The 24,804-nt window shown below is 45.0% G+C and overlaps 1 protein-coding gene and 1 pseudogene across 9 annotated transcripts in view; both read right to left on the bottom strand.

The window, feature by feature from the left end:
* Positions 1-24,804, bottom strand: part of LOC144509220 (ensconsin-like) — a 176,650-nt gene that overhangs the window by 94,246 nt on the left and 57,600 nt on the right. For 7 of the 9 annotated variants that reach the window (XM_078237726.1, XM_078237725.1, XM_078237729.1 and 4 more), the window contains exon 2: positions 4,700-4,894. In XM_078237726.1, the coding sequence (XP_078093852.1) occupies positions 4,700-4,894 (195 nt within the window). Of the gene's footprint in view, positions 1-4,699; positions 4,895-18,344; positions 18,457-24,804 lie in introns of those variants that run through there. The other 2 variants (XM_078237730.1, XM_078237732.1) reach the window with 2 other exon arrangements.
* Positions 13,558-13,771, bottom strand: LOC144509611 (U2 spliceosomal RNA; annotated as a pseudogene).

Raw genomic sequence — 24,804 nt, 5'->3', positions numbered from 1 at the left:
ACTGGGGCAAGCACTATTAACACAACACCAACATTTATATTAAAGTTTTAATATAAAGTATCCCAACGTCCTTCACAACAGGGAGAACATGGACAGGTAGCAAGGAAGGAAGAGGATTAAGGGCCTAACCACAAACTTAGGCAAAGGAATGAGTGTGTAAAAAATTTCTAAAGTAAGAGAAGAAAGGAAAGGGAGTTCAGAGGAAAAGAGGGAGGGTGGAAGGAAGAGGTGATAGAGAGGAGGACAGGAAGGATGAGTAGAGGACATGGAGGAAGCAAAGCTGGCAGAGGCTGCAAAAGGTGTGGTGTGGAGATGTGGGGAGCTTGTCGATGAGAAAAGGGATTTGATGCATTGGGGAGAAGGGGCTGGATTTTACAGGATGCCATCATCCCCACACTTCCCCACCTCTGTGCCTGCCCAGATCCTGATGACTTCCCACTGCCTCGGAAAAGCAACCAGCATAATCAAGGATCCCAAGTACCCAGGACATACTCTCTTCCACCTTCTTCCGTTGGGAAAAAGATACAAAGCCTGAGGTCATGTACCAACCGACTCAAGAACAGCTTCTTCCCTGCTGCCATCAGACTTTTGAATGGACCTACCTCACATTAAGTTGATCTTTCTCTACACCCTAGCTATGACTGTAACACCACATTCTGCACTCTCTCCTTTGTTTTTCTATGTACGATATGCTTTGTCTCTATAGCACGCAAGAAATAATACTTTTCACTGTATCCCAATACACGTGACAATAATAATTAAATAAAATCAAAAGACTGCCCTACAACACTTCAATGCTGGGAGCAGCATGAATTAGGGTGATGAGGGTCAGTGAGGGAGGGATGAGAGTCAGTGAGAGGGGGTGAGGGAGAGTGAGTTTGTAGAGGGTCAGTGGAGGGGGCGAGGGTCAGTGGAGGGGGTGAGGGCTAACAAGGGGCTGATGGGCAGCAAGTAGGTTGGGAGGCAGTGAGGGACTAATGCACAGTGAGAGGGATAGGCAGTGAGGGGGGGGGGTGATGGGCAGCGAGCGGGTTGATGGGCAGTGAACGGGTTGATGGGCAATGAGACTCAGTGTGGGTCAGACAATGAGGGGTGGATTTTTGGGGAGTTGAGAGTTTGTGGATGGTGGAGGTGGGAATTCATAAAATTAACCCTCGCAGCACATCCTTAGTTGCTGGGATAGTTGTTGTTGCTGAATCTGAACTGGACCGGCTATGTAAATACTGTGGCTATAGAAGCAGGTCAAAGGCTGGGAATTTCACCCCCTAACTTCCCAAAACCTGTCCACCATCTACTAGGCACAAATCAGAAGTGTGATGGAATACTCTCCATTTCCCTGGATGAGTGCAACTCCAAGAACACTCCAGAAGCTCGACACTATCCAAAAATAGGCACTCTAGCTGTACCTCATCAACATCTCATACATCCACTCGCTCTACCACTGACGCACAGTGGCAGCAATGTGAGCCATCTACAAGATGCACTGCAACAACTCACTAAAGCTCCTTTGACAGCACCTTCCAAACTTGTGACCTCTATCATCTAGAAGGGCAAGAGCAGCAGGTGCATGGGAACACCACCGCCTGCAAATGCTGGTCCAAGTCACTCGCCATCCTGACTTAGAACTATATCATTGTTCCTTCACAGTCGCTGGGTCAAAACTGCACTAAGGGTGTATCTACACCACAGCGACTGCAGCTGCTCAAGGTGGTGGCTCACCAGCACACCACCACTAGGATGGGCAATAAATGCTAGCCTAGCCAGCACTGCTCACATCCTAGGGAAGAATACAAAAAAACAAGTGCAATGACTAGCCTTACTTCGCTGCCTTGTTCCTGTGACACGGTAGGGGCCAAATCCTGACAAATGAGGCATCAACACAAACACTCTCTGATTTAAAGCACAATTATACACTGGTTTGTGTCAATGTATAATTATGCTCACACTAAAGCTCCTATTCACCCAACTAATAATGCAACTTTGTTTCATGTTTTTATCATCAGAACACAAGAACTTTGCCATTAAAGGAAGAATTGTACATTGAACAGATCAGCTGTGTTTTAATAAACAGCATCTTCAATGAACTATCTGATGGCTGCATGAATATCGAGTTATTCACCAATCTGGATTTCAAAATAAGCGACAGCACCCTGGACCAAAGACAGTGAAGTTACCGAGAAACCTAGCTGAGGACCAGAGGCACCAAGGGGCAGAAAGGAAAAGGTAGAAGGGCCAAAATGGGAGAGGTACATGGAGGAACTGAATTATAGAACCACAGAGTGAGGCCATTCGGTGTGTGGTGTTTCTGCTAGCTCGCTGCAGGAGCAGTTCACCTACTGCCCCTTCCAAGCCTTTTCCCTGTAGTCCTGTAAATGTTTCCTCTTCAGGTGATGAGTTCACTTTAGAAAACCATGATTGAATCTGCCTCCACCATACTTTCAGACAGTGCATTCCTAATCCTAACCACTCAGAGTGATGCTGTTTCGCATCTCACCATTGCTTCTTTTGACATTCACCTTAAATCAATAAACAGACTGAGGAACGCACGCACCTGCCATGGACTTGCCTGATAACAAGACCCAGAATTAGCAAAGGGAATGATGGGATGTAATCTACCTAGGAACAAGGGAGAATCTGAGATTACCGAGAGATGGGGGAGGAATATAGATGCTGATTTTTGAGAGTCAGGAATGTAGGAGAGACGGACTGCCCGATATACAGTGAGCAGAATCAAAGAGAGCCAGGGGTGTAATTGTCAACTTCTGCAGAAGCAGACAGGCCAATTTAACATCTCACCGGAAGGCCAGAGTCACATGTAATAGCAAGCCAGTTAACAGCAGAGGTCCTTTGTAAAATCTTACAGCCAGATTAATGCAGAAATCTTCATAAAGACAATTTAAATATCTTTGTTGGTCCAGGCAAAGATGCTTCCCAGACTGGATCATCCTCCTGGTATTGTGTGGTAACTATGAGCTGAATTTAATTTGTAGATTTGTTTTAAGGTGGATGTTGTTTGCGGAATGGAGAAGTCTTACTGAGTTCAAATATTGTAGATATAGTTTGGAGCAAGGAGTAATTTATAGATAAAACTGTGTGTATGTGTATTACTCTGGTGTTTATGTGTCCTGTTCAAATGTATTTGTCTTTTTAATTTAATAAACAGCCTTTAGTAATTGGTACACTAAGACTGGGCTGCTTATTCTCAAGGGTGGTTTCACATGACTCCTCACACCTTTCAAAAAAATGAACCGGTGTCTCACGTTGAGATGCCCTCGCATATAATATCAGCGTGAATCCCACAGTCCCCCCACCCCTCCACCTCACACACACACACAAATGTCTGGCACATGTGCAGTGCATGCACGACGCATGCATGCATGTGGCACACATCCATGCATGGCACACAGATGGCACGTGCACACAGACTGGGAGAAACAGAGAGGCAAAGACACAACCATTTTTGGGGAGCTGGAGAGAGGCAAGATGAAGAAATATGTCGCAGTGAGACACAACACAATGCTTGACTCTCTTGAGAGAAATCTTAAAAACGATCAGCTTGCAATTCATCCTCCAACATGTGCAAGGCAAGCCAGCCAAAACTTTACAGTTTCCCCATCACCACACAGTGTCCCCCGAAAACAGAGTCAACAGCCGAGGTGATGCGAACTCCGAAAAGTGCCTCCCATCTCAGTCAATCATGTACGAAACCCAACCAATACCAGACCATAGAATCTCCCATTCCAGATGTCTCAAATTATCAAACAACAAGATTTGACAGCAGTAAGGAGAAAACTAGTCTCCATGCCAGAGATTCAATGAGCTTCATTGAAAATGATACCTCAATCTTTTAAACAAAGGGGAATAAAAATTGCAGTGCAGCAAGTGAACACCCTGTGCAGTTGCTATCTCCATCATCTTCCTTTCAGATACACTCACTCTTTAAACCCAAACTAATGGTTGGAAGAAGTCACAGAAGTAGGGTCTCAGCCTTTTTCATTGATGGCATTTTTAAATCCCAACTAAAATATTATTTTGACAAAACTCCATACTATTTGACACAATTCATTCATCAGAGGTCATTCCAAGCTCAGGAATAAGTCACTCCCTTGTTCTGTTTTCACTCCCCAAGCCCCCACATGCCCCTTATAAGCCCCAACCTCCACCACTCCTCCTAGCACCCCCAGCCCCCCACCAATTACCTTTAAAATGCATGTACTCAGGTGAAAATAACAGCATGATCCCTCCATTAAAACACACCAGTTTAAATAGATAGTTTGAAGCCAAGTGGCTCACTCTGTTCCAGACAGAAATGATGTGGAGATGCCGGCGATGGACTGGGGTAAGCACAGCAAGAAGTCTCACAACACCAGGTTAAAGTCCAACAGATTTATCTGGCAGCACAAGCTTTCGGAGTCTCGCTCCTTCTTCAGGTGAGTGAGGAGTTGTGTTCACAAACAGAGCATATACAGACACTAACTCAATTTACAAGATAATGGTTGGAATGCGAGTCTTTACAGATAATCAAGTCTTAAAGGTACAGACAATGTGAGTGGAGAGAGGGCCAAGCACAAGTCCTCACTCACCTGATGAAGGAGCGAGACTCCGAAAGCTTGTGCTGCCAAATAAACCTGTTGGACTTGAAGCTGGTGTTGAGAGACTTTTTACTGTCCAGACAGAAAGTCAGTGCTGAATCTCATACCTTGCTTTACTCGAGGGCTTTTGCCCATTCCAGTGGATTTGGAGTCGGGAGGATGTGACTCATCCTTGGTTGGACATTTCTCTGCCTCCTGCTCCCGTGTTAGACACTTCACCTCTTCTTCCTCCTTGGCGGGCTTCCTCTCCCCTTCTTTGTCCTTGGCCAGACTCCTCTCTGCTTCAATCTTAATGTCAGTAGCTAGAAAATAAAAAAGCAACATTGCCATGAGTTTTTGATATGTGTCATTATTGTTTTCAGATACTGTACATACCCAACTCCACAGTGTATACTCACAACACCCCATGCTCACCATGTACAGCCAACCTCTTCCAGTTAGTGCACACAACCATGATACTGTCCTAACAATCCATGGGCATGACCCTCATCCACCAAACCAGAAGCCCTTATGGCAGTCCTGCTCCTATGCCGCCCCACCCCCTTACCCTGGTGAAGGAAGCCAAGTTCTATCATGCAGGTCACCAAATCCAGGTTGAAAAGAGTGAAGGAACACTGGCTCCATCCGGAAATAGTGAATGGGCAACAACAAAGCGATGTTTGGAGAGATTGGAGATTGCCAGAAGGAGGGGAGCCTGAGCGAGCAAAGCAACTTCCAGTTTTGTGGTCCTGGGAAAGCAGGAGATGGTTTGAGAAGTCTCAGTACAGCATGAGGAGGGAAGCAGAGGTTGTACGCTCGGAGCATAGAAGCCGGAGTTCAGAGGTAGACCAGCTGTAGATACATTTATCAAACAAAAGGACATTCTGGGAGGGAAGGGTCAGCCATGGTTCAGTGGGAGGTATTCTCACTTCTCAGAATCACACTTCCCACTCCAGGGACTTGAGCACATTATCTCGGCTTATGTTCTTAGTGCAGCACTGAAGGAGTCTTCTTTTGGGTTGTCACCTTTTGGAGTGAGGTCCCATCTGCCCTGTCATGTGGACATAAAAGGTCCAGTTTGAAGAGGAGCTGGGAATCCAGCCTCAGTGTCCGGCCATTATTTATCTCTTAGACAACAATAATTGTCTGGTCATTATCGCATTACTGTTTGTGGGATCTTGCTGTGTGAACATCGGTTGTCACATTTCATATATCACAACAGTGACAAGATGTCAAAAGTACTTCATTAGCTGTAAAGTGCCATGGGACAATGCTGAAGTAATTCCATGAATGGAAGTCTCTCATTAGAGCTTCTACCACCCACAAAAAAAGAACAGGCGCTGTGACCGATCCAATGGTCTCACATTTTAGAGATCACTTATAGGGCTGTTAGCCTGGTTACAGTAGTTTGCCACTTTTGATTTCCTCCTTCCCTTCGACATAGTCCATTATTTCAGTGGTTCCAATCGATGTGCTGTGGAACACTGGTGTGCCGTGAAGACCTCCTCCTCCATCCCCCAAGTGTGCCGCAAAAAAATATTCTAAAAGATTCAAAATTCATATAATTAAACTCAAACTAACTTTTGTCTTCAGCTCTGTGGTTGGCATCTCAAAGACCCAACGAACCTCTGGTCTCCCACACATACACCGGCTGGGAAAGAGCTGTCCTTCAATCAAATTTTTTTTAAATTGCGCGGTTTTGATTTTTGATGTTGGTCAGGCCCATGTGCATGCCCAAGGGACTTGGAGCTGAAGTCAGAGGCCCGATGTGCCTGCACAAAAAAACATAAAACTCAAAAAGGGCGCAAAACCCCTGGGAGAAGTGCGAGATGTGGAGATGCCGGCGTTGGACTGGGGTAAACACAGTAAGAAGTTTAACAACACCAGGTTAAAGTCCAACAGGTTTATTTGGTAGCAAAAGCCACACAAGCTTTCGGAGCTGCAAGCCCCGAAATCTGCACTAAGAACAGAAGTGCGAGAGACAGGGAGAGGTTAAAAACAAAGTTCCCAATATGGGAAGAAGACAAAGAGGTCTGCCTCAGATTTTTTTGGAATAGTGGTGTGTCAAGACATATAAAAGGTTGGGAAAGGTTGCATTATTCAACAGCTTAAGTCTGAATTTTGAGTGCTGCATTGTAAGTCTTGGATTTTGTCCCCTGCAGATGTTTATTCTGCAACGATCTTGCTGTCAGCTGGTAGGGAGCAAAGCTTCAGCAGGCAGATTCCAGCAACGCTCCTCGATGTGAAGCAGGGAGAAGAGGAAGTCATGGACGAAGGCAAGTTGCAGCCAGGAAAATATGTGTAGCAATTACCAGCGGACAGGAAGTTAATTTAAGTGACCAATCTGACAACCAAACATCCTTCATACCACTCCGAATAATTTAACTCAGCCAATTCCACTATCTCCATTATCATTCACTTGATTTAAGGTTGCCAATTTTCCAGCATTATCCAGCATGAACATACAATCTCAAGATTACTGCTGTGACAACCCAGGAGAAAAATCATCAGTGGAATTAAAATAAAGTGGTTGTACAAAGATTAGAACACTGCTGGTAATCAAAGCTCATCCAATTGGGGAAAGAGTTCATTCACTTTCCCATTGGTCAGAGTCGGCATTGCATCATGAGACTCGGGTAAGATTCCATTAATTGGAAAATAGCAAATGTAACTCCTTTATTCAAAAAGGAAGGAAGACAGAAAAACAGGAAACTACTCCAGTTAGTTTAACATCTGTCACAGGGAAAATGTTAGAACCATTATTAAAGATGTTATTGCAGGACACTTAGAAAAATTCAAGGCAATCGGGCAGAGTCAACATGGTTTAGTGGAAGGGAAATCATGTTCAACCAATTTACTGGAGTTCTTTGGTAGCAAAGTAATTTGAGAAAAGGACAGAAGGAACCTACAAAGGGATGTAGAAAGGTTAAGTGAGTGGGCAAAGATCTGGCAAATGGAATATATTGTGGGCAAATGTAAAATTGTCCATTTTGACAGGAAGAATAAAAAAAAACTCTATCTAAATGGAGAGAGATTGCAGAGCTCTGAAATACAGAGGGATCTGAGTGAATCACAAAAGATTCATATGCAGGTACAAGTAATTAGGAAAGCTAATAGAATGTTATTGTTCATTGTAAGGGAAATTGATTACAAAAGTAGGAAGATTATGCTTCAGTTGTACAGGGCACTGGTGGCACAGTGATTAGCAGTGCTGCCTCACAGCACCAGGGACCCGGGTTCCAGCTTTGGCTGTCTGTATGGAGTTTGCACATTCTCCCCGCGTCTCCATGGGTTTCCTTCAGGTGCTCCAGTTTCCTCCCATAGTCCAAAGATGTGCAGGTTAGATAGTTTGGCCATGCTAAATTGCCCATTAGTGTCCCAAGACGTGTAAATTAAGGGGATTAGCGGATAAATATGTGGGGTTACAGGGATAGGACCTGGGTAAGATACTCCATCAGAGAATCAGTGTAGGTTTGATGGACTGAATGGCCTCCTTCTGCACTGCAGGGATTCTAAGGTTTATTTAACTAATATCAGGAATGTGCAGGTCGTCTGAAGAAGAAAGGTCGGGCTTGTATCCACTGGCATGTAGAAGAGTAAGAGGCAACTTCATTGAAACCTTTTAAGATCCTGAGGGGTCTTAACAGGGTAGATGTGGAAAGGACGTTTCCTCTTGTGCGAGAATCTGGAATTTGGTGTTGTGATTCTGGATAGTGAATGCTGATGAGTTTGTGGGCTCCTGGGAAGGGAAGGTCATTCCCACATTCAAAGGCACTTACTGACTGATCGAGGCTCCCACATTGGGGGGAGTGGATGCAGCCTTCTCAGAGCCAATCCACTGTCCTGACAATCCCTGTGTCCTTGATCCTGGGAAGGGACACCACTCTCCAGTTATGTGCCTAAGGGACACTTAATTTCGATAGGCCTTCCTCAAAGGATGTGACATAGGGCAAGTCCCTTACACCTGCATTAAATACCGCCCATATAGTATGACAATCTACCTCTTTAATAAGACCATAAGAAAATGTGCAGCATAAAATGGGGCCAAATTTCAAAATATGAGCAAAATAGAAAACAAGGCACTGTTGTCTTATACTGTTATGCCAATAATAGGGTAGATTTCTACAAGCCCCACTATGATGTCTGTCTCAGAGAGCATTACAAACGCATTATGTCCGATTTCAAAGGCACTAGATCACAGTTGGAACCCACCACTGGTTCTGATTTATATCTCTGCATTATTGTGATTGGACAAGGGCCAATTGACTGAAGTTTTTTTTTCCAATCTCTCTCATTCGCTGGACTGGTGTCAGGAAACAAAATCATTCCAACACCACAGTAAATTAATTCCCTCGAAAGTATAACTCAATGATACAAATAGTTGTTATGGAGCAAGAAGACCATCAACTGTTTCACTTTAAGCATTGTTAGAGAATTAAAGGATTTTTACTCAGTGTTGGTATTGAGGTATATGGAACCAAAGCAGGTAAATGGAGTTGAGATCAGCTATGATCTTATAAAACAGCACAACAGTCTTAAGGGGCTGAAAGGCTTACTCATGTTGTGCTGTTCCCAGATGAAAATGTCTTACACAGATAAACCTTCACTTGGAGTAGAATATGTTGTACACACACTGTGTATGCGTGATCAGGTGACAGAAGGAGTCATGCACACATAGAGTGCATAGTCCACATTACCAAGCAGCCAGTTTCTTGATTGTTGGGGTGGCTCAAATGTAGCAGGAACGTTCCCCTCACTGGGGAATGGGTGAGATATGATGATATTGTCACTGGATTAGTAATGCAGAGGCCCAGGCCTACGCTCTGGGAACATGGGTTCAAATCCCACCATGGCAGCTGGAGGTATTTAAATTCAGTTAATAAATCTGAAATATAGTCTCAGTAATTGCAATAATGAAACTATCATCAATTGTTGCACAAACCCTTTTGTTCACTAAGTGCCTGTTTAGGAAAGGGAATCTGCTGTCCTTACCCAGTCTGGCCAACATGTGACACCACTCTCTCAGCGATGTGGCTGACTCCTAAACGCCCTCTGAAATGGCCCAAAAAGGCACTCAGTTCAAGGGCAATTAGTCACAGGTCTTCCAGCAATGCCTACAACCCATGAAAGCATTTTTAAAAAATCCTAGCACAGGATACAAGAGTTGGAGCTACTGCTAAATATTAGCGTGGTCAAACACCAACTGCACACTCAACAGCGGTAGCCCTTATGGGCCGGCTAGTGGCACAGTGGGTTAGCACGTTGGCACAGTGGGCTAGCATACTGCCTCACAGTGCCCGGGGCTCGGGTTCGATTCCAGCCTTGACTGACTGTCTGTGTGTAGTTTGCACGTTCTCCCCATGTGTGGGTTTCCTCCAGGTGCTCCGGTTTCCTCCCACTGTCCAAAGATGTGCAGGTTAGGTGGATTGTCAATATTAAATTGCCCCTTAGTGTCCAGGGATTTGTCGGTTAGAGGAATTAGCGGGGCAAATATGTGGAGTTACAGGGTTAGGGCCTGGGTTGGGATGCTCTGTCGAAGAGTTGGTGCAGACTTGATGGGTCGAATAACCTTCTTCTGCACTGTAGGGATTCTATGATTCTAAGTTATGGCTGCTGAGCATCACTCCATTAACATGTGGCACCTGCCAAGCCACATATGCAGTCAGTACTGTACATCAGGTATTGTGCTACCCTGACAAAGTCAAATGCCCACTCCCCCTGACTTGTCTGTGGTTACAAAAAACACATGGTATCTCCTCTCCTGGATGAGTGTGTCTCTTGTCATTTCGCTGACACAGTGAAGCATGGTGAATAGTGGCAAACCACTTGCTCGTGGCTGGAAGGATCCACTTGGTAAAATTTGAGGCTGACAATGACCTTCACAGTCATCGATATTGCACTCATTACCCTACTTTTGAGGCTGTAGATCTGATTGGAGGTGGAACAATTCAGTGACTTTAGTCAATTGGTGTATCCTTAGACACTGTTATTGGCTGCGGGGGAGGTAGATGTGCTCTCTGAAAACCCTTGGTGAGTACAACCTTCTTATTTAGAGCCTGACTGTTCCTCCTCCCTCTGTGTACAGCTTCCCCTCCTGGCATCCACGATCTCCCTGTCATGTTGCAGCCTAAGAAGAGTAGGCCGGAGCCTTCATGATTGCTGACTGTAAGGGCTACAACGCTTTGTGTAACATTCCAACAACTACTCCTGACACTTTCCATGCTCCTTCCACAACACTGCACATAAATAAGCGACCCTCCAAGCCTTTAACATTCGGCATGGAAGGATTTCCAGTGCAGCCTGCTGCTGCACACCCACCTTCTTTCCTTCCTCCTTGGTCAGGACACGCCTTGATGTTCTGTTCTACTGCCTTGCAGTGGTGGTGGAGGGGGGAGGGGGTGCGGCGGTGCCAGGGGAGGGCTCTCTACGTGGGAGTCCTGCCCTTTTCCATCAGGGACCTTGGCGTGGAAGGTGCTACATGCAGCAGTACCAAGCAATCACAGGTTAAGGTGGTTCACAGAGTTCTGAGCTGCTTGCCTTTTCTGCGGCCAAGGGGAGTCTCTGTTCCATGTCTTGTGTAGATTGCCCGATGTTGCAGCCCCTTAGCTATTTGAAGGGGCAGCTCCTCAACTTATAGCTGCACTTCAGTCTCACACTCCTAATCTTTAGTCACCCTGTGGGGTGACGCCAGCCTTTGCGATGGAGTTTGCGGACGGTCCTTCATCCAGGATTAGCAAGTTGGGAAATCTGTATTTCCGAGCGGTCAGATTGCAGCCGTGGCTCAGTGTGTAGCCTCCAAACCACTGAGTCAACAAGTTACAGGGTCAAGACTTCAGCGCGACATCTAGGCTGATGCACCAGCGCAGTACTGAGGGAATGCTGCATTGCTATAAGTATCATCTTCCAGATAAGATGTGAAACTGAGGTCTCGAGTGGAGGTAAACGATCCCCTGGCACTTCTTTGAAGAAAAGCAGACAAATTTTTCTCATCCAACAAGTATCACTCAAGCAACATCACTTACAACCTGAGCACTTTTGTGACAGCTGATAGTTTTTTAAAATGCTACATAAATGCAAACTTTTATATTTATCGGTTGTAAAGCATTTTGGGAAGTTCTGAGGTTGGGAAGAGTGTGATAAAAATTTTCTTTCTTTATACTGATCAACAAGAAAATCCCCAGACCCAACACTAAATCTGGTCTATTCAGCAAATAAAATGTTGTCAGCACATTGCAGGCCTGTGCTTTATACAAAGCTCACGAGCTAGCTGGCCTTACAACTGGTAACAACGACTCACTGCTTACAAAAGGGAAGACTTGAGCCACTGACCCAAACAGATCACCTCAAATAAGAGCACTCATCAAAGCACCTCTGATTTCAGCTCGACAAGCTTACCCAGCAGCTGTTGTGATTGGTACTGTTGCACTGTGTCCTGCCTGACTCCGCAGCGGGTAGGCCTTTAGTGAGCAACAGGTGCATGTGACCACAGACATCTCAGACTGGTCGATACCCACCCACCCCACTCTTGGCCTTGAACGCCAACTGTGCAGTCCACACCCAGCCGAGCAAATGGCAGAAACAGGTGCACTCAGAGAGCACTGCAAAGTCATCTGTAGTCACTCCAACACTAACCATAGCCCCTTACTAGGAAAGAAATTCAGACTTGCATTTCCAATTCCAATTCTCTTCCCACACTTGATGCACGGAGGTAGACTTTTATCTGTTTCTGTAGCTAGTTGTTCCTGGAATAGATAACTAGTCTGTCACCAGAGGCTTATAGCTTGAGGGGTGACAGTCCACATCAAGCATGGCTGACGAGGAGTGTCTCCCGCTCTTACCGCCAGCCATTAGCCTGTTTGGAAGGATTTGCAGCTTGACGCCCTCAACCTGTTTGACCACGTTATGAACGCACCATTCTTGGCCATCAGGTCCTAGAGTGGGACTTGAACCCGGAGCTTCTGGCTCAGAGGTAGGGACGCTACCCACTGCGCCACATGACCTCTGCAGAATTGCATTTATAACATGCTTTTTATGACCACCTGATGTCTCAAAGCACTTTCCATCACATGAGGTACTTCTGAAGTGTAGTCACTGCTGTGATGTAGGAAAAACAGCAGCCAATTTGTGCACAGCAAGATCCCAGAGGGCACCATGATATTGACCAGATAATTTATTTTTGTGGCATTGAGGGATAAATAATATTGGCTAGGATTTGGGTTAACTCCTCTACTCTTCATGGGATTTTCTACATCCACCTAATCAGGTGGATAAGGCCTCAGTTTAACATCTTATCCAAAAGGACAGCACATCCAACCTACCCTCTCTACTCAGTGAAGTGTCAGCCTTAATTTTTGCCTGAAGGTCTTGAAGTAGGACTTGAACACAGAACCTTGTGACTCAGAGGTGAGCATGATTCCAATTGAGCCACAGCTGACATACACAGTACAACATACTCCAAGACCAAACACACTAACCTAAGCTAGTCACAGGATTGTAATGGTGCAGAAGGCAGGTATTCAGTCCATCGTGTCTGCACTGGCTCTCTGAATGAGCATTATGACTTAGCACCATTGTCTTTTTTTTTCCCCCCACACTTGATTTTGAACATCTCTATCAAACCTCCTCTTAGCCTTCTTCTCACCATAGAGAACAGTCCCAGCCTCTTCAATATATCCTCATAACTGAAGTTTCCCATCCCTGGAACCATTCTTGTAAACCACTTCTGCATCTTCTCCAATGTGTTCACATCCTTCCTAGTGTGGCGCGCAGAACTGTACATAATATTCCAGCTGAGATCTAACTAGTGTCTTGTGTAAGTTCAGCATAACTTCCTTGCTCTCGAACTCTATGCCCCTATTTTTTTTGTACTTTTCCAATTCAATCAAAACAGATCCAATTCAGAGTCTCAACAAGTTGAGACATTTCCGATCCAGGCTGACAAAACAGGGCAAGCGACCAAATTGCCCTGTCCTGGGCCCGATCTACATGAGCCAAGCTGATTGGAGGAGGGAAAGTAATACCTCCTCCAAGACTTGAGCTCATTTGCATCTTAGCCAAAAGGCCGAGATGCCGCTTTTAAAAATTGCTTCATATGAAACATATGAAGCCCCAGTGCAACCCAACGACCTCAACCAAGTGCGGCCGACCATGGGCTGCCGACCATACTACACTTGATCTTAGCCAAAAGGCCGAGAAGGTCTATGCCCCTATTTTTAAATTTTTTTAAAATTACTTTTCCAATTCAATCAAATCAAATCCAATTCAGAGTCTCAACAAGTTGAGACATTTCAGATCCAGGCTGGCAAGACAGGGCGAGCGACCAAACCACCCTGTCCTGGGCCTGATCTACATGAGCCAAGCTGATTGGAGAAGGGGGAGGTTCCTTCTCCAAGACTTGAGCTCATTTGCATCTTAGCCAAAAGGCCGAGATGCCGCTTTAAAAAATTGCTTCATATAAAATCTATGCCCCTATTAATAAAGCCAAGGACACTATAGGCTTTATTAACTGCTATCTCCACCTGTCTGTCACCTTCATGATCTATGCAAATACACATTCAGGTCCCTCTGCTCCTGCACACCCTTAAGAATTTTACCCCTTGTTTTCTATTGTCAGTGGATGTTGTTCCTACCAAAATTCATCACCTCACACTTCTCCACATTGAACTTCATCTGCCACCTACCTGTTACTCCACCAACTTGTCTCTGTCCTTTTGAAGTTCTACACTGTCTTCCTCACCGTCTATAATACTTCCAAGTTTTGTATCATCCACAAACTTTAAAATTGACCCCTGCACAATAAGATCTAGATCATTAGCATATATCAAGAAAAACAAGGGTCTCGATACCAACCCTTGGGGAACTCCACTACAAAGCTTCCTCCAGCCTGGAAAACTCTGAAGAACCAGCATCAAGGTAAGAACTGGAAGCCAAAAAAGGGAACTGGAAGCTAAAAAAGGGGAACTGGAGATATTTGCACCGACAAAGATAGTTGGGCAAGTCAGCTAAACTGACTAGAAGGTCCCAGGTTCAATGCCAAGGCTGTGCCATGTTTTCTGACCTTAGCCACGAGTGTACTGGGGATGCCAAAGCTACGTTCAGAGCCAATCAGGCTGAGGAAGAGGAGAATGAGCTGATGCAATGTGTGTTCAGGGATACAATGTTGGCCATGACACTGGACCAACTCATCAGCTGTCCCTTGATTCGAGGATAATGTATCCTCAGGATTGAGAGTTTCTTCCATGGGTCGTCATGTGACTGAATAGGTTGGTTCACAACCCACAGGCATATTGAGCAGGATGTCCCAAGAGGGAGTGGGATCCGCAGTGCCAGATCTGCTTCCTTTTCTTTCCTTCTCTACCACTGCTCTGCCTCATCATTGGTGATTCAAAGCTTGATGGACAAGTTGTCACCATTTTGAATGATTAGTAGCAAGCTCCTCCCAGTCATCAACATCAATGCTGCTGTGCTTCGAGGTGAGCTTCAACGGGTGCTTGAAGTGTTTCCTTTGTCCTCCCTAGCTACATCTGCCATTGAGAGTTGAGAAAACAAGACATGGTGGGAGAGATACTGTTCAGCCATCAGGGCACAGTGTCTAGTCCACTGAAGGTCATTTTGCAGGCGTTTTGCCTGAATGTTTGTGGAACTGGGTTCAAGAAGGAAACAAGCATTTTCTCAATGGTGCTCCCATTGAATCTGGAGGATACGGCAGAGACATTACTATAGACAGGACTGGCAACATCAGCGGGGCAATCCTTTACCACGTTTACATACCATTCCTCTGTTCACTAGTTTAAATGTATTCCAGCACTCTGAATGTGTCACTGGTGCACAGTCCAGGTCTCACTACAGTACAGGTGACGACAACTGCTCTGTACCAAAAGGGCTTTTGTTGATTTTTGGATGACTTTGTTGTCAAACATTCGCTGTCAGTTTGTGTAAGGTTGAGCTGGCCCAGCTGATCTGGTGTTGGATCTCCTCATTAATGATGGCCTTTTAGCTATTGAGACGTGGGAAGGGCTCAACATATTCCAGAGTCCCTCCTTCAACATGTAAGGAAAGGGGAATGCTTGGCTAACCATGTTTAGGTTGATACATGAGTTTTGTTTTGGCACTAGGTTGAATCTCTTTTATGTAGAATTGAAGGGATTGAGAGTGGTTTGAAAATCTGATGTAGAGTGGGCAACAATATTTCAGTCATGTACAAACTGTAGATCATGTTTGCTTACAGTGGTCAGAGGAATTTCAACTGAGGTGATAAGAGTTTTCCATCTAGATGGTATTTAATGCTGACACCAGGGGGCAGTTGGGGGAGGTGAATAGCCACTTCCAGGTAGATAGTAAATAGTACACGAGGTATCACACAGTCTTGTTTGACCCCAGTCTGGATTTTGAAGGCACCTGCTTCGATCTCTGGGTTTTCGGATTAAGGCAAATGCAGTTGTATCACCGTGAAGCAGTTGCAGGATTATGATCAAGGTTCTTGGACATCCAAATCTTTGGAACAATCCACAGAGCCTCGTGATTTACTCAGTTGAATGCTTTCGTCAGCTCGATGAATGCAATGAAGATCTCCTGGTGTTATCTTCAATATTTTTCTTACAATTGTCTGGCAGCAAAAACCATGGATGGTCTTGCAATGCATCTGTGGAAGGATTTCCTCAGCCACAGGAAGTAAGCAATTCGAGAGAATGTGTTTCAGGATTTCCCCTGCTATGGACACGGGAGAACCACTTTGAATGTTTCCACCGCATAATGTATCATACTTAGGGGACAGCCTAAAGAGTATCAGCTGCCATTGTGGTTTCACCATTGAGGAGTTGTTGAAAATGCTCTTTCCAGCTTTGACATATGACATCCTTAAGAAGAGAAACACCATCTTGTGAGCGATGGGGATTTTGTCCAGTTGACCTCAGTCTATAGATGGCTCTGATGTCTACAAAAAAGCTGCATGTGTCATGATGGTCAGCATATTGTTGGATCTCTAGGGTTTTCTCTTCCCAGCACATGTCCTGGATTTTCTGAAACGCTGCCTCCTTGAGTTATGACTTTGGGTTATGTTGTCAGGCAATGAGGCAGCTCGTTTTTTTCTCTAGGTCACATATTTCAGCCTCGTTTTCGCTGAACTTGTCCTGGTGACAACGAGGCTCAAACCCAATGATCTGAGCACAGGATCTTGGTACAGCTGACTTTATCTGATCCCACTGTTCAGGAACGGAGTCAAATGTGTGAAGACTTTCCAGATTGATCATGAGCTGCGCTTGGAATTCCTCCCTTTGGTTGGGTTGCTTTAGGGCTAAGACATTAATCATCTTCCTTCTGGACTCTTGTGGGCTATGCGATGTCTTGTTGATTGATGGATATTCATTATCAATTGAATGAGTTGATAATCTATCCAACAGGTATCAATCAGTTCCTCGCATGGATCAAATAATGCAGACATCACTTAGATCTTTGATCTAAACAATGACATAATCCAGGAGGTGTCAATGTTTTAATCTAGGATGCCTCCATGTGGTTTTGCAGTTCTCCTTCTACCATAAGAGGAGATTAATATAATGAGCAAAACTTTGTCAGCAGGAGGATGCCATTTGCATTTGTTTATACTACCCCATTTTTACCAATGATTCTGCTCCAGGACTACCCTACTCTTCAAATAATGCCATAGCAACATTTACACCCACCCAAGAGGACAAACAAGGCCTTGGTTTACTATCTCAACCTGAAAGACAGCATTTCAGACACTGTAGCACTCCCTCCATACCATATTGGAGTGGTAGCCTGGTCGAGGTGCACATGAGTCTGGAGTATATGTTGAGCCATGAGCTTCTGACTCAGAGGAAGTGAGCACAACAAGAAGGGGAAGTTTGAGAGGGTTACTTTTCCCAAATGGATTATTGCTGACTATTCAGGAACTGAATAAAGACTGTCTCAATGACTCCCCATGTAGCAGCCACTGTCCTTTAACAGAACAAAGGAGAAAGTTCACTACTGGCAGGAAAGAACCAAATAAAAGTACAGAACTCAGTCAGTGAAAGAGAGAGTGAGAGAGTCTGTGTGAGAGAGCAAGTGAGTGAGTGAGAAAGAGGGAATCAGTAGGAGAGAGTAAGCGAGTACTGAATGAGTGAGAGAAAGACAAAATAAACATGAGAGAACAAGTGAACGAGGGAATGAGTGTAAGGAAGAGAGTGAGTGAGTAAATGAGTGACAGCACAAGTGAATGAGCAAATAAGCAGGAGGGAGAGATGTGTGAGAGCAGATTCCTCCATGTTACACTCTTATAACAGTGCTATCTCAAACTAAAGGTATTAGGAGGCCAGAAACTATCAGGCAGTGAGGGCCAAACGCTCAAGTGTTTTTTTTGGCAACCCTGTGTCAAGTCAGTTTAAATGTCCAGGATAACGTCTACCTTAAAACAAGTAAACAGAGGAATGGTATGTAAATATGGTAAAGGACCGAACCACTGATATTGCCAGTCCTATCCACAGGCTGGTGTTTAAACTCTGCTCTATACACATGTGTATTTTTTATAAATTCATCTGACATCTCCTTAAGGAGTGCTAGCTTTTTACAATGAAATGAAGCACTGTCCTCTCACCCACATTTAATCAGATACCATTTCCACTGCATTGACTGCCATAGATACAGCATGACAGGTTCACAGTAAGGCTGCTGAGTGCCACAAGATCGGTCCTTACACAAATCTCGACTCGGAAATAACCTCTTAAAACAAAAGTCTTTGGAGAGATGAGTGGACATTAAAAAGCTTGTACCCACCTACCCCCAGGTAATCGCTCTCTTCCTCTTAGAGTAGAGAGCCCGCCACATACCTCAATGGAACACAAGAAAGAATCGCTCTACAGCTTGCAGAAACTTGTTGCACCGAGAGCCATCAGTGGGAAGGAATTCCAAGCCTGCAGCCTCTATCTGGCTAATGCCAACTGCCATTAAAGGACAGAGAAAGGATCGGTAAAAATAAGTTTGGCGTCAGTCCCTTTTGTGATTGGATTTGTTTATGGGCAACCTTGTTTTGTTATCACCGAGTTCAAGTACAGGCCAGAGAGCTGCTGCCCCTCACATTCTGCCCTCCAGAATCAATCTTTGGACAGGACTATTAAGCAGAATATCAAACACAAACCACAAAATTAACCAAAAGAGAAAATGCTGGAAAATCTCAGTAGGTCTGGCAGCATCTGTAAGGAAAGAAAAGAGCTGACATTTCGAGTCCAGATGACCCTTTGTCAAAGCTGCCTGTCAAGATGTCAAAAATAACCTTTTTCTTCTGCTCAGTCTCAAGTTCTCCAAGAACTGATCCACCTCAGTCACCATGAAGCAAGGCAGCTTTAATACTGGATTTACAAAATAGCAACCTGCAAAAGCTTTAGCCTGGAGTGGGAAATGGAAGAGAAGCCTGGACAGAAGGCCCATGCCCGAGAGCTGGCTGCATGCTTAATGACCACCTTGAGTGCTGTGACTCTCATACGGCTCATATCCTTCCTGCCTTGAGAGACAGAAAATTATATTCTTGTGCACTCAAGAGTGATCTTCAAGCTGACAGATTTTCAGTATTATTCCACTCAAGGCCTTGAAAAGGGGTTTTCCACAAAGGCTGGAGAGAGGCACGCAACTTTCCGATTACCTTAACCCCTCTCTTTTCACCTATTTCACACAACCATTGAGTTTGCAGGTCCAGAACCGATCCAGAGGTTAAATCCAATCAAGACAAGTTGGAGCTCACACTTCATAATCTCTGATCAATATTTCTGGGTCTTAATGAGGCCACTCATAATGAAAGCCCTCCCAAAACTTCCTGAGATTTGTTTGTCATGGAGTTATGGAAACATCTAGAGAGCAGAGCCCAGGCTGCTACTTACCCCACCCCTTTAACCCCAAATCCATGGCAGACCAATTGCTGATTTTGATTTGGCCAAGAACCTGACAGATAGATGTCCCGGGTTCAAACCAGGATCCTTCCAGTCTCTGTGACTTGGTTGTACACGAGCAGTAAATTTTGCCTCCAGGGCTATCACATAATTTAAGAGTGAGTTGCATCCATGGGTATGATTCAGAAATTCTCAGACTCACCAACGCACAGTCAACTTACTGAAGGAACATAAGCTGTGCTGGGAGCTCCATCAAGTCCTTTCATCTCTCAACTCCTTCAGGAGCAGTGAGAACTCAGTGCTGCTCCTGCCACTCAGCAGAACACAGCACTTATCTACACAGCCGCTCGTATATTCTTGAACAGTACACAAGCAGCAAAGCATTACAGATTATGAAAGTAGTCGTACAGATTTAAACACATCAACATCCAGCTTCAATGGATGTATAATTGAAGAACTCAGCAAGGGTCTGCTAATGGGAGGGAGTCAATATAAGGCTGACTGTGCAGCAGACAACCACAACATACTCATCCCGATTCAAGGGCAGTATAAGGATCTGCTCAAATTATTCTTTTGCCTCAGGCTCTTAACATCTGGGGCTTTACACAGTAACTTCATTGCAATGTTAATGTAAGCCTACTTGTGACACTAATAAATAATTTAAAAAAACTTTAAACTTAGCTGCCTTCTAGCAAAACCAATGGATCTTCTTGGCTTCATCACAGCCAGGGTTACCAAAGTTGCTTGGAAGAGCTTTGATCACGACATCTGCAAATGTTACAGTATTTCTCTTTAAATCTGGGCCCTCCTGCAGTTGATTTTCTCTCCTTTGCCCACCCCCCACCCCATGATGTTTCCAAGGTTGGTAGCCAGAACGACCCATCTCACCCAATCCAACAAGTACACTTTGGTGCATTTGCCAATGGGATAGGATCCCACATGCCAAGGTTGGCAACAAATGATTAAAGGGCATCAACTTTCAATGGGCCATTCAGGAGTGAAACTGGAAATGAAAAATTGAGTTGTTTCTATAAAGTGCGCCTGATGTACAACCAGTTTGATACCTGAGTAACAAGTGGAAAATCTCCCTCTTCTGGGATCTGGGTACTCAGTTATCGAGACCTGACAGAATCAACATCCTTCCAAAACCATGACCTCTACCGTCAAGGACAAAGGCAGCAGATACCTGGGAACACTAGCACCTGCAGGTTCAGTCCAAATCGCAAATCATCCTGATTTGGAACTATATCACCATTCCTTCACTATCACTTGGTCAAAATCCTGGAACCCCCCCCTAACAGCACTGTGGAAGTACCTACACCACAAGGAACACAGGAGCAGGAGTAGGTCATTTGCTCCATTGAGCCTGCTCCATCATTTAACTAGACCATGGCTGATCTTCTAACTCAATGTCATTTTCACGCACCATCCCTGTATCCCTTAATTCTAGAAATCTGTTAATCTCTGGCTTGGACATTCTCAATGATTGAGGCTTCACAGTCCACAGGGCAGAGAATTCCATAGGCTCATCACTCTCTGAGTGAAGAAATTCCTCCTCATCTCTCAGTCCTAAATGGCCTACCTCTCATTGGCATTCCCAACACTCAAACCAGGGGAAACATCCTTCCTGCATCTACCCTGTCGAGTCTTGTAAAAATATTGCAAGCTTCATTGCGATCACCTCTCATTCTTCTAAACTCAAGAGAACACAGTTCCAATTTCCTCAATCTCTCCTCATAAGACAACCCAGGCATCTGAGAGATTGGCCCGGTCAACTTTCTTTGCACTCCTTCGCTGGCAAGTAGAAGGAAATCAAATGATCTGCTGTTTATCATGTTGCCAGTATTTTGCAGTGTGCAAATTAGTTGATCTGTTTCCTACATACCAATATTACTTCATTGGCTGTAAAGCACTTCGGGATATCCCAAATGCAAATTTTCTTTCTCCCCTCTTTTCCTAACCCAGGAAGTTTTCCTCAACTCAGTGGTTGACTCAGAAAACCCGGAGTAGTTCAGTCTATATGTCTGCCACTGAGGGCGGAGAGCCGAATTTTGTGGTGGAAACATAGGTAAAAGCTATCCTGGAACTCACTGCCCATGAGGGTGGTGGAAGGAATAAATAAATAATTTCAAAAGGAAATTGGGATGGACATTTGAAGGAAGTAAAAATGACTGGATTACATTGCGGAGAGCCAGCATGGTTTTGATAGGCTGAATGGCTTCCTTGTGGGTAGCATGGTGGCACAGTGGTTAGCTCTGCTGCTTCACAGCAGCAGGGACAGGAGTTTGATTCCGGCCTTGAGTATCTGTGTGCAGTTGGCATGTTCTCCCCGTGTCTGCATGGGTTTCCTCCAGATGGTCTGGTTCCCTCCCACAATCTAAAGATGTGCAGGGTAGGTAGATTGGCCATGCTGAATTGCCCCTTCATGACCAAAGACGTGTAGGTTAGATGGACGAGCAAGGTAAATACATATGGTTATGGGGATGGGGCACGTGCCTGAGTCTGGGTAAGATGCTGTCCCAGAGATTTGGTGCAAACCTGATGGGCTGAATGGTCTACTTCTGCACTGTAGGGATTCTGTGGTGAATGGCTCCACTTGGCCTGCCTGGTGTGATCTCCTGGCCTGACAGAGTTTAGCCAAAAGAATATTCAACAAAACCCATGGTGGAACGGAAATGATGCACGCACTATCTCTCCCCTCCCCCCCCAACATGATCAACAGGCCTCAGAATCAATGGGGCAGAATGGACAGAGATCAGCAGGAGTTTGATCCATAAATAATAAACCTAATTTAAAATTTAGTAAATGGCATTTATTTATTAACACATCAAAATCAGAGAATAGGAACAAGCTGGGGGACCCAGGGGAGAAACAGGGTGTGAAGAGACTGACAGGAAAGATGGATAGTTGCTGCTGCTGACCCCACTTTATCTTGAAAGCTCTTTAATATCTCACCCAACTCACATTCTCCATGGGGGAGTACAGACATTGAGTGACAGTGTCTATTTAACCTGAAGAAGCATCAAACCTATCATGTTCAAGCAGGAGGTCACTATTGTGACCAATTGCAGTGCTATCCCATTTTTACCCCAGCCCATGTCTACCCCTGGGGACCATCATTCACATCCCAGCAGAGGGCAGCTTGCTTGCCCCGTCCTGAGGATTGAGCTGAATGCCCTCCTTAGGTTCAGTACCTGGTGCAACGCCACCAAATGTAACCAACTACATTATCAAAGACGTTAAAATAACCACTTCATTCTGAGAAAATCATGCTCAGAGGCCACCTCTGTCAGCGAGATCCAAAACCTTGAACAATTTATTCAGCAGTCAGTCAGTCTGCCAGTGGCAGCTAAACCTCCCCTGATTATGTTGGAGAAGTGGAGGGATTGATGCAGGATTCCTGGCTGCAGGCAGAGAGATTGATGAGCCAATTAACACACATTATCACTGAACCCACTGCAATGTAGTGGTGGCTCAGGGATTAAATGAGGGTTGTGTGGAATTCCTGCACCCTGTAAAGCTGCCTAGGAAACCCTTTCGGGTTTGCCAATGGTCTCTGTGAGGGTCCCTCATTTGTCAAGTACCTGTGTCCGATTGAGAGACCCGACATTGGGGAGATAGCTGGCCTCTGCCCTTGCCTCCAAACCCCTCTCGCTTCCACCTTCCTCCTCCCCGTGGTCCGGGGTCCTCACGATGATCTTGGACTTCTGATTGGCCTATAGCTCTCTGAACCTTAATCCTGTGGAAGGCTCGCTTAAGGGCATTTGATTGGATCAGGCTTCATGGAACAGTTGGGGGTCTCCTGCCGATTTTCTGACTGTTTTGCATGAGACCCCACCCCCCCAGTCAGCCCGACAGAACCCTGGCCAGATACATGGCTGAGCAGTATCAACATTCTTGCAGTGTTTACAAAAATTAACGAATTGCCAAACGTCCTGAGAGAGTTCCCTTTTAAAAATGATAAAAGCACCAATGTTCCCTTGAGGGAGTTAAAACCTTCTATTTCTACCCAAAGCCATTGCGCAAGAAATGGTTGAGGGAGAGGGGAGCTCAGGGCCTAAGGCCTACACTACAGTACCAAACATCACCCAATCTTACTCAATATTATAAGGTAGTATATTAAATATCACACCCGTAACATGAAAATTGTACTAAATTTCACAAGGGATACCATAATTCAGGGACCCTGGAATTTTTGATGAATGAACTGGTTGATTGGTATCATCCTCATTCTGTCTGTATCATTTCCTTCTGTCATTAACTCACACCGTCAACCAGAGAAAAGGAGTTAAAGAACATAAGCTCATTGGAGAGTGATTAAAAATCAACAGCCAAAGAGGCGCCTTAGGACATTACTTTAGACCCTGTTTCTGGCGACTGAGATTCAAATCCTTTCATGTGAGAAAACCACAAGTTATTGTTCTTTGAGCCCTGTTACCAATCCGTTGGAGTGATCTCAAGGAGAGGCATGCGGGGACACATGTAACTGCCCATGCGTCAATAATTTAGGAGATGGAGTCTCACTGCAAACTGAAACTCAGTCAATATGGACATGACCAGACTGTAATACAGGAGCACAGTGCCGGGGTGAGGAGTGCAGATCCACCTCCCTTCAGTTCTACCTTCATCAATGGTTTGTGGATTCTTCAGGAAGAGGATTTGTGTTTCCTTTAAGAACACATGAGGAAAGCAACGAGAAACCAACTCATGTATTCTTTTCCTCAGTCATGTTGCTCATTAAAATTCAGAATGGGAGGCTTCTATGAGCAACTGAAGAGGAAAGCACAAGGACAGTGAGATGTGGAAAAAGGAGCTGCCCCCTTAGACACATCAATAGTTTGCAGTGATTCAGGGAATATTTAAATATGTTGAGGCCATCTCCCAAAAGCCAGGAATTCCAGCCAAACTGCCCCCTCCCTGATGCCTCACAGCAACAAGGACCTGGGTTCGAATCCCAGCTTGGGTCATTGGCTGTGTAGAGTTTGCACATTCTCCCTGTGTCTGCATGGGTTTCCTCCGGGTGCTCTGGTTTCCTCCCACAGTCCAAAAATGTGCAAGTTAAGTGAATTGGCCATGCTAAATTCTCCATCAGTATACCCAAACAGGCACTGGAGTGTGGCGACTCGGGGATTTTCACAGTAACTTCATTGCAGTGTGAATGTAAGCCTACTTGTGACACTAATAAATAAACTTTAACTTTACTTTGATGTAGTGACACAACAGTCCAATTGTTCCAGCCACACCGGCACGGCACCAGTCACACCACAGCGGCACACACCACACCACACCAGCCACACCACAGCGGCACGGTCGCACAGTGGTTAGCACTGCTGCTTCACAGCTCCAGGGTCCCG

Source organism: Mustelus asterias, chromosome 21 (assembly GCF_964213995.1).
Source record: "Mustelus asterias chromosome 21, sMusAst1.hap1.1, whole genome shotgun sequence".
Lineage (NCBI taxonomy): Eukaryota > Metazoa > Chordata > Chondrichthyes > Carcharhiniformes > Triakidae > Mustelus > Mustelus asterias.
Note: the sequence above shows the minus strand (reverse complement) of the source record. Positions and strands in the feature narration are given on the sequence as shown.